The 10,506-nt window shown below is 41.3% G+C and overlaps 1 protein-coding gene across 1 annotated transcript in view; it reads left to right on the forward strand.

The window, feature by feature from the left end:
* The window catches only part of EHHADH (enoyl-CoA hydratase and 3-hydroxyacyl CoA dehydrogenase), a 50,071-nt gene extending 40,599 nt beyond the window's left edge, over nucleotides 1-9,472 (forward strand). Inside the window, exon 7 of the mRNA XM_046003052.1 lies at nucleotides 6,067-9,472. Within this exon, the coding sequence (XP_045859008.1) occupies nucleotides 6,067-7,328 (1,262 nt within the window). The 3' untranslated portion in view covers nucleotides 7,329-9,472. The remainder of the gene's footprint in view (nucleotides 1-6,066) is intronic.
* The last annotated feature ends 1,034 nt before the right edge of the window (nucleotides 9,473-10,506 follow it).

The raw sequence follows: 10,506 nt of genomic DNA on the forward strand, positions 1-10,506 counted from the left end.
TGGTGAGCAAAGTGTTATATGTGTCAGCTGATGTACAGTCTTCCAAGGGAGGAGTCATAGTTTACTATAAAGTGTCAACCTTCTGAACCCTCACTCTCCTGTCTAGCAACAACCCAGTTTGGAGGGAAAGAGCCCATGCTACATCCTCTCAGTCTACTGTATCAGTCACGCTGTGATCTTTCCAGCATTGACTCTGTTCACTTGTGATTTTTATTTATTTTATTTTATTTAAGTTCAACTAGTTAACATATACTGTATTAGTAGTTTAAGAGGTAGAGTTCAGGGATTCATCAGTTGTGTATAACATCCAGTCCTCATCACATCATGTGCCCTCCTTAACGCCCATCCCCCAGGTACCCCAACCCCCCCCACTTGTGATTTTTATTTATTTATTTATTTTGAAGATTTTATTTATTTGACAGACAGATAGAACACAAGTAGGCAGAGAGGCCAGCAGAGGGAGAGGGAGAAGCAGGCTCTCAGCTGAGCAGGGAGCCCGACACGGGGCTGGATCACAGGACCCTGGGATCATGACCCAAGCCCAAGGCAGCCGCTCAACTGGCTGAGTCACCCATGTGCCCCTCACTTGTGATTTTTAAAGGAGGTGGATAGAGAGTGTGACAGGGGACTATGAATGTTTCTTTTTTGTGCTTTTTTTCAGCAGCACCAATATTTGTTTCTAGTTGTGCACTTACTCTGTTTTTTCTCTATATTCCTTCAAGCCAAGGATAATTAGTGCCATATAACAACAAAGGTGAAATTTATCAATATTGAGTTCATCAGCTGTTGTCTGAGAATTTCCCCATTTCTTTTTTTTTTAAGAATTTTCTTTTTTTTTTTTTAAATGTTTTATTTATTTGACAGACAGAGATCACAAGTAGCCAGAGAGGCAGGCAGAGAGAGAGGAGGAAGCAGGCTCCCTGCTGAGCAGAGAGCCTGATGCGGGGCTCGATCCTAGGACTCTGGGATCATGGCCTGAGCCGAAGGCAGAGGCCTTAACCACACTGAGCCACCCAGGCGCCCCAGAGAATTTCCCTATTTCCTTGTTGTGAGCCTTTTAAAAAAGATTTCTGATTCATGGCCGGCATGAAATGTCTAAAAGTTTTTAGTTTTGTTTTTTTAAGTACACCCATATTGTTCAGAAAAATATTTGAAGAAGCATTTAAAAATCCACGGAAGATAACTTGAGTACAAATAAAGTGAGAGAGTTTGGTTATTTCCCCCTTCGTCATCGCATCTATCCCCGTACTGCTCCACTCTGGATCGTCGTTGTGATGCAGCCTCCCGCTACTCCCTGTGCCCACTGGAACGCTCCTACAACCTGATCTGCTTCCTGCCTGAGACCCAGCTTACTCGGGCACCCACTCCTTCTGCGGCCCTCTCAGAAAAATGCTGCTGCTGCTTTCACAGTCTACGCCCCGCCTCCCAGCCTGCCCGCATCTCTTCCCAATTCCCTTCCCAGACCATTGTGTCTTTCAGGACACTCTTCCGTGGTTCTGCCACCTGGTCTGATTGCTCTCTCCCTCCTCGTTACTGTCCTTACTCCTACCACCCCTATTTGCTGAAAAATTTGGCTGGCTCACACTTACCCACTTTCCCCCAAATCCTGCTGTCACCCCAATTGTTGCCATCGTCTGTGTGGACAGTGCATCCAGCCCTGCTGCTTTCCAGTGCCTTTGCCTCCTCAGATCCGGTGTCGTTCACCTCACTTCACTTCCTGTGACCCCTACTTAGGACTTTTCCATGGCTCTTGCCTTTACCCTAATGTATCTCCACATCTGAAATTCAAATTCTGACCTTTCCCCCACAACCTGGTATCTTCCCACATCTCTTCATTGGTTGTTCCAAGTATATGCATTACTTGATCAGCTCCCCTTATCTTTACTTTCTTCTCTTTCTAAATTTCACTTCCAGGGTCGTCACTTCAGCCACTCTCTTGTCAGTGCCCTCCAACTCCATGACTTACCATCCTTTCACTCTGCCCCTGGCAAAACCCCAAGTGTGCTCTTCCATGAGCCCATTTCTGGGCTTCTCAGAACAGGTTAGCACACTGCTGCGAGTTCATGTCCCCCACCCCTTGCCTGAGCTCTTAGAGCCATCCAAAAGAGAGAAGACTGCAGTTGACCAAAACTGCAGAACCTTCAATGAATGCGCCCTTTGTTCTTTCTTTACTTATGTCAGTAGAAGAGCTTCTTGACTAGAATTAATTCCTTGGCAGTTAAAGACAATGAGTTGTTAGGGAAGCAGGACCCCTTGCCCCTCCATGTGTTTAATGAGGAAAAACTAGGGAACTAAATTCAGTATAAATATAATATGCACCTTTGGAAACATAACTATCAACAATGAAAATCTTGGTTTTTCAGCCCTCCCCCCCCCTTTTTGAGATCTTTGAGATCATAAGTTCATGAGAAGAGAAATTAGGAGCTAAGAACTATTTATTTATTTATTTTTTACAATTTAATTATTTGTTTGGGTGAAAGAGAAGAGGGGAGAGAGAGAGAGTATGTGTGGGGGCAGGGGTAGGGGCAAAAAGAGAAGGAGAAAACCTCAAGCAGACTCCCCACTGAGTGCAGAGCCTGAAGTGGGGCTTGATCCCAGAACCCTGAAATCATGACCTAAGCCAGTACCAAGAGGCAGCTGCCCAACCGACTGAGCCACCCAGGCACCCGGAGCTAAGAACTTTCTGAAATAAATATATATTGTGTTTTCATGTTTTTATTGTTTCAGTGATTAAATGAAATGTGTCCATTTATAGAGCTGAATAAAGTCTACAGTTATGGCTGGGACACTTGCAAAAAGCATTAGTTTGGTCCACTTTGTTTTGTTTTTTTGTTTTTTTTTTAAATATATTTATTTATTTAACAGAGACAGCACAAATAGGCAGAGAGGCAGGTAGAGAGAGAGGAAGGGAAAGCAGGCTCCCGCTGAGCAGAGAGCCCGACGTAGGGCTTGATCCCAGGACCCTGAGATCATGCCCTGAGCTGAAGGCAGAGGTTTAACCCACTGAGCCACCCAGGTGCCCCAGTTTGGTCCACTTTGTGATACGGATTCCAGGTCATTCAGGTCTGCTCCACAAGGTCAATGCTGAAGAACTGTGCTTGACCCTCACAGGCGCCTTTCTTTCACTGCTCTGTGGTCCTTTCTGAGATCCCACCTACCTTATGTGACACTTTACAAAGTATTTTCACGTTACATCTTGTTAGTCCTCATTGTCTCTGAGAGATTATAATTTCTGTACTCTTAAAAATTTTATGTGAGGCTTGGGACTGAAAGCTAGGAGGCCAGGGTTTTGAACCCAATTTGAACCCTTTACCCAGGCCGAAGTTTTGGATACAAGTTGCTATAGCAGCGAGAGCTATCCAGCCTTCTGGCTACTGAGTGAAATGCAGATGTTTATTAATTTTGGAAAATTAAATGTTTTTAACTAATTTAATATATTTATTACATTAGATAAATTAATACAGTTTTAAATTTAAATGTATTCCAGAGAAACAAGGATTTCTGATGACTGATAACGTTCTGTATTCAAAACCAATCCCCAAAAAACAAAACAAAACCAACAAATCCCCAAAGCTAGTCAGTGAGAAGTACAGAAGAATAATATATAAATAGTTTTCACAAAATGGTTTCATCCACAGTGGGTTGATGAGGTAACAGATAACTTGCTGCTGTAACAGATAATAATCTTAGTGGCTTAGTACAATAAAGATTTATTTCCTGCTTGCTGTATAAGGCCATTCTAGGACAAGGTTTTTTCTAAATAATGACTCTGCCATTCTCCTGAACAAGGGTCAGTAAACTTTTTTTTAAAGGGCCAGATGGTAAATATTTTAGGCTTTCTGGATTGTATGATCTCTTTTGCAGCACCAAAACAACTCTGCACACAAAACAGCTATAGATGGTATGGAAACAAATGAGTGTGGTTGTGCTCCAGTAAGACTTTATTTATGAGACTAAAATTTGAATTTGACATAATTTGCATTTGTCACAAAATATTGTTCTCGTTTTTGTTCTTTTTTCAACTATTCAAAATGCAAAACCATCCGTAGCTCACAGGTAGTACAAAAATAGACGGTGGGATGGATTTGACACACAGACCCTAGTTTGCTATCACCTGCTCAAGGGTCTCCTCCAAGGCTTCACAGTTCTCTGCAGCCTCTACATCCTGGAAGTAATAAAGGATCTTGTGAGAAGTTCTGGTCACCAATTATGATCCCACACTACGCTCCTTTCCCATTTCATTGACCGGAAATACTCACAGGCCCTATCAGGTTACAAGGGATCCAGAACAGGGGCACCTGGGTGGCTCAGTCATTAAGCTTCTGCCTTCGGCTTGGGTCATGATCCAGGGTCCTGGGATCGAGCCCCGCATCGGGGTCCCTGTGTGGCGGGAAGCCTGCTTCTCCCTCTCCCACTCCCTCTGCTTGTGTCCCCTCTCTCGCTGTGTGTCTCTCTCAAATAAATACATACAATCTTTAAAAAAACGAAGGATCTAGAATAGTCTTCCATGTGCCCAGAAGAAAAATGAAATGGTAAGGGGAAGGAACAGTAACATCTTTGCCATCAAATAATTTGTCTACATGTTCTGATCTTCTTGCCTTTGCTTAAAGTAATACTCCCTTTCCTTTTCCCTTCCCCAGTCTGGGGAAAAGATTTATAATCTTCCTGCAATGTGTCAGGATTTCAAGTTCACCACATTCTCACTTGTACCTCTCTCTTTTTAATGATCTCTCTCCTAGTGGGTGTGAAGTGGTAGCTCATGGTGGTTTTGATTTGCATTTCCTTCATGATTAAGGATACATCTTCTCGTATGCTTATTAGCTGTTTGTGTATTTTCTTCAGAAAAATGTTTAAGTTAAGTTGTATTTCTATTGTGAGTTGTAAGAATTGTTTATATATTTTAATACAAGTCCCTTATTAGATAGATGATTCTGTGGGTTCTTTTTACTCTCTTTATAGTATCCTTTGAAGCACAAAAATTTTTTTTATTTTGATGTTATCTAATTAATCTATTTTTTTGTTTTTGTTGTTTATGCTTTTGATGTCGTAAGAAACCATTGCCTTATCCAAGATCATGGAGAATTACTCACAAGAGTTTTATGGTTTTAGCTCCTACTTCAGTCTGTGATCCATTTTGAATTAATTTTTGTATATGGTGCACAGTAGTCCAACATCATACTTTTGCATGTGGATATCCAGTTGTCCCAGCATCGTTTGTTGAAAAGACTGTTCTTCCCCCATTGAATTATCTTGTCCAGTTGGCCACAGTTATGAGATTATTTCAGGACTCTCAATTCTATAGGTCTACCCTTATGCCACACTTGAATACTTGAATACTGTAGCTTTGTCATAAGTTTTTAAATTGGGAAGAATGAATCCTCCAACTTTGTTCTTCTTTTTAAATAATGTCTTTGGTGACTCTTGATTCCTTGTATTTATGTATGAATTTTAGGATCTGCTTAATTTAATTTGTTGATTTCTGCAAAAAGCCAGTTGAATTTTTGATAAGGATTGCATTGGTGGTGCAGATCGGTTTGGGTAGTATTGCCATATTAACAATATTGAGTCTCCTGATCTATGAGAACAGGGGATGTATATCTCTTTATTAGGTCTTCTTTATTTCAGCAGTGATTTGTGGGTTTTAGCATTACAAGTCTTACAGTTCTTTCTTAAATTTATTCCGAAGTACTTTATTTTTTTTAATGCTAGTGTAAGTAGAATTGTTTTCTTAATTTCATATTCTGATTATTCATTGCTAGTATATAGAATATAATTGATTCTTATATATAGATCTTGTATTATACAACCTTGCTGAACTTGTTTATCAGTCCTAATATTGCGTGTGTGTGTGCATGTGTGTGTGTGCGTGCATGAATATTACTCAATGTCACATCCTCTGGAGCATTTAACACAGTGCCTAATCTTAACTAATATTCAATCCATTTGTATTCCTCGCATCGATCTCTTTAAATGCCCTGTTGCCACAGAAGCCTCCCGTTTACCAAGTAATTTTTCAGTTCCCAATATCACTGAACCATTCTTTTTCTTCTTCACTCTCATCTGCAGGCTTGGGAACAATGGGCCGAGGCATTGTCACTGCACTTGCAAAGGCCAAGATCCCTGTGATTGCTGTGGAATTGGACAAGAAGCAGCTAGAGACTGCTGATCAGATAATAACCTCCCTCCTGGAAAAGGAAGCATCCAAAATGCAGCACAACAGCAACCACTGGTTAGGACCAAAACCCAGATTAACCACATCCTTGAAGGAGCTAAGTGGTGTAGATTTAGTCATTGAAGCAGTATTTGAGGAAATTAACTTGAAGAAGCAGGTCTTTGCTGAACTGTCAGCTGTATGCAAGCCAGAAGCTTTTCTGTGCACCAATACTTCAGCCTTGAACATTGACGAGATTGCTTCTTCCACTGATCGCCCTCACTTGGTCATTGGCACTCACTTCTTCTCACCAGCTCACATCATGAAGTTGTTAGAGATTATTCCCAGCCAGTACTCGTCCCCCACTACCATTGCCACAGTTATGAATTTATCAAAAAAGATGAAAAAAATTGGAGTAGTTGTAGGTAACTGTTTTGGATTTGTTGGCAATCGAATGTTGAAGCCTTATTGCAATCAGACATATTTCTTGTTGGAGGAGGGCAGTAAGCCAGAGGAGATAGATCAGGTGCTGGAAGAGTTTGGTTTCAAAATGGGACCTTTTAGAGTGTCAGATCTTGCTGGATTGGATGTGGGTTGGAAATCTCGACAAGGGCAAGGTCTTACTGGACCTACGTTGCCTTCAGGAACACCTGCCCGAAAGCGAGGCAGCGAGAGATATTGCCCAATTCCTGATATGCTCTGTGAATCAGGACGGTTTGGCCAGAAGACAGGAAAGGGTTGGTATCAATATGATAAGCCACTGGGTAGGATTCACAAACCTGACCCCTGGCTCTCTGAATTCTTGTCACAGTACAGAGAAACCTATCACATCGAGCCACGTGTCATTAGCCAGGATGAGATTCTCGAGCGCTGTTTGTATTCACTCATCAATGAAGCATTCCGTATCTTGGGGGAAGGGATGGCTGCCACTCCAGAGCACATCGATGTTGTCTATTTACATGGGTATGGATGGCCAAGGCACAAGGGTGGACCCATGTTCTATGCCTCCACAGTGGGGTTGCCCACAGTGCTGGCGAAGTTGCAGAAATATTACAGGCAGAATCCTGATATTCCACAACTAGAGCCTTGTGACTATCTGAAAAAATTGGCTTACCTGGGCAACCCTCCTCTGAAAGAATGGCAGAGCTTAGCAGGACCCCCTAGCAGTAGACTGTGATTCAGCCTTCCAGGTTATGCCTCACGTGCTAGCATCAGGAAATGCTCATGGAATTTCATTGATATTAAATCAAAAGGTCCAAAGTAAGATTGCTTTGAAATACAAAGCAAAAGAATTAAATGGTCAGCTGAACCTTCTCTTTGTGACTTCAGTCTGATTATTCTAATGGATCAAATCTTTAGGAATGTGCTTCCTATGCCTCTGAGTCCATCTTTATTGGATAAATCATTTCGATTCCAGTGAATAAACTTATGTCAATACCATAATAGCTAAGGAGAGAAACTCAGGATTAAGTTAAGGTTTCCAAGTTCTTTGATTGTTGGAGATGTCAACAATGAATCCCTGGGGCGCCTGGGTGGCTCAGTGGGTTAAAGCCTCTGCCTTCAGCTCAGCTCATGATCTCAGGGTCCTGGGATCGAGACCCATTTTGGGCTCTCTGTGCAGCAGGGAGCCTGCTTTCTCCTCTCTCTCTGCCTGCCTCTCTGCCTACTTGTGATCTCTCTCTGTCAAATAAAAAATAAATAAAATCTTTAAAAAAAATGAATCCCTGATAAATGCCACTAAGCCATAAATTCATTTTGACCCCTTTCCACTTCACACACACAGGACTGATAGGAAAACTTACGGGCCCTTTAATCAACAAACTTTTACTCTGCAGCTCCTGACCATTTTGCACAGCACTTGGCAAACCCAGAATCCAGAGGGGGCATGAATTCAGCAGGGAAAGCTATGGTGAAGTTTAGCCCCTAGTCTCAAAGATGGAGTGGAGATAGTTGTCAGGCTCGAGTCAGCAGGGAGGGTCTCTGTGAGTGAGTAGGGAACATCACCCATGGAGATGCAGAGGGAGTAACCAGAAAGAGAGACGAGGTGTCAAAGGCTTAACAGTGCTAACGTTGTAGGTAGAACCCAGGTGGGAGTAGTGAGGGCGTCAAGTGCTTCATACTAGAGTAGGGAACTCAGAGTAGCTTGGCAGCCTATACTCGGTGTATGACTTCTGTCCACAGTGCTGTTATTTGTGCAAAATTTTGGGCAAAGCTTGCTGCTTTGCAAGGGGTTCAGCAATGTTTGTTGTAACTTCCTGGGGACCAGGGGATGTCCACAACCTGTCATTCTTTTCTTTGCATGGAGAAGTAACAGAAAGTAGCCATTGTTGACTTCATGTAAGAAGGGATCTTAGAAAGCATGTCTAACCTCCTCTGAGTCTATGATAGAGTCATGATGCCAGTCTCCCTACCATGATGAGCCTTTGTGATGCTGGGTATGGAAATTGTTGAATCTTGAAAAGTCTGAAACTACTGCAAAACAGATTATGAATAGTTTTAAGAGTTCTTCTCTTTTTACTTTTTTTGTGGGGTTAAAAGTTGAGGGGCTGGTCCACACAAAAACTGGTCCACAAATGTTTATAGCAGTATTATTCATAATAGCCCCAAATTGGGAACAAGCTAAATCTCCATCGACAGATGAACAGGGAAAGTGAAATGGCCATAGAATAGAATATTTTGTCATTGAAAGAAATAAAGTAAGTATAGAGATATATTATGACATGGTGAACCTTCAAAATTTTATGCTAACTGAAAGAAGCCAATCACAAAAAGCCATATCTTGTATGGACATTTATGGGAAATAAAATAGGCAAATCTATAGAGACAGAAAGCAGATCGAGGATGCCTAAGGCTGGAATCATTAGGAGCTAGGTATGGGGAGGGTTCTAATGAGGACAGGTTTCTTTCTGGGTTGATGAAAATGTTCTGAAATTATTGCAGTGACGGTTACATAACTCTGTGAATCTACTAAAAACCATTGAGTTCCATAATTTTAAATGGGTGTATTGTATGGTATGTGAATTATAACTCAAAATTGTCAATAAGTAAGTAAACAAATGGACTCAGCTTGTCCTTCAGTGTGTTGTAAATGAACTATTTTCACAGTGTTTTCTCCTCTGAATCCAAGCAGAATTGTCAAAAGTTCTGATAGAGGAAATTTGAATGAATATAGCATAAGTTTTCCATTATCAAAAACAAACAAACAAAAAAACCTCTGGAGTGTGCCTTGAATTTAATTTAGAATCATTTTTAAATTGTGTATTGCTGGATTTTATATAAATTGGTCCTTGAAATGAAAGAAAATAAAAAATTCAGGAAGTGTAAACTTTGTCTGCAAAATGACTTATCTTCAAATGAGTGTTAAAGGACTGGCCTGTGTATGCACGTGCGCACACACACACACACAACCACACACACCATTTCTTCTTTAGACCCTGAGTGGATTTTGAGTTCTTAAAACTCATTTTCACCCTCCACTACTCTCTAGATTGGGCCTTTGACACTAGAGTGTCTATGAATAGAATTCGTGAGTCAAAAATCCCTGAAATCTGGGGCACTTGGGTGGCTCAGTCAGTTAGGCATCTGCCTTTGGCTCAGGTCGTGATCCTGGAGTCCCAGGATAGAGCCCTGGAAGCATCAGGCTTCCCACTCAGCGAGGAGTCTGCTTCTCCCACTGCCCCTACCCCCACTCATGTTCTCTCTCTCTCTCTCTCACTCTCTCTGTCTCTCTCTCAGATAAACACAATTCTTAAGAAAAATTTTTTTTTAAATCCCTGAAATCTGTTGCTGATGTTTGTGTATATATATATGAGTATATTGCTTAGAAGAGGTCCCATATCTTACATCATATTTTCAAAAGTGCCCGTGACCCAATAAAAGTTTTAAAGATTAACATTATATAATATGGGAAGAAGAAATAGGAGTTAATTTATTTTTATTTTATATCAAAGAAGCAAAACTAATTTTAATTTCTTGGGTTCTACATACAACAGTGGGTAACGTGATGAAATTTGTCCAGGATATTCTATTTCATCCTGAAAATGTACTTGCTTCAAAAGGTTATTTTGGGGGCGCCTGGGTGGCTCAGTGGGTTAAGCCACTGCCTTCGGCTCAGGTCATGATCTCGGGGTCCTGGGATCGAGTCCCGCGTCGGGCTCTTTGCTCAGCAGGGAGCCTGCTTCCCTCTCTCTCTCTCTCTGCCTGCCTCTCTATCTACTTGTGATCTCTCTCTGTCAAATAAATAAATAAAATCTTTAAAAAAAAAAAAGGTTATTTTGTTGTTGCTGTTGTTGTTGTTGTTATTGATAACTCTAAAACTGCCTATCTTTTTTTTTAAACAGCTTCTGAATGACATT

Source organism: Meles meles, chromosome 4 (assembly GCF_922984935.1).
Source record: "Meles meles chromosome 4, mMelMel3.1 paternal haplotype, whole genome shotgun sequence".
NCBI classification, from domain to species: domain Eukaryota; kingdom Metazoa; phylum Chordata; class Mammalia; order Carnivora; family Mustelidae; genus Meles; species Meles meles.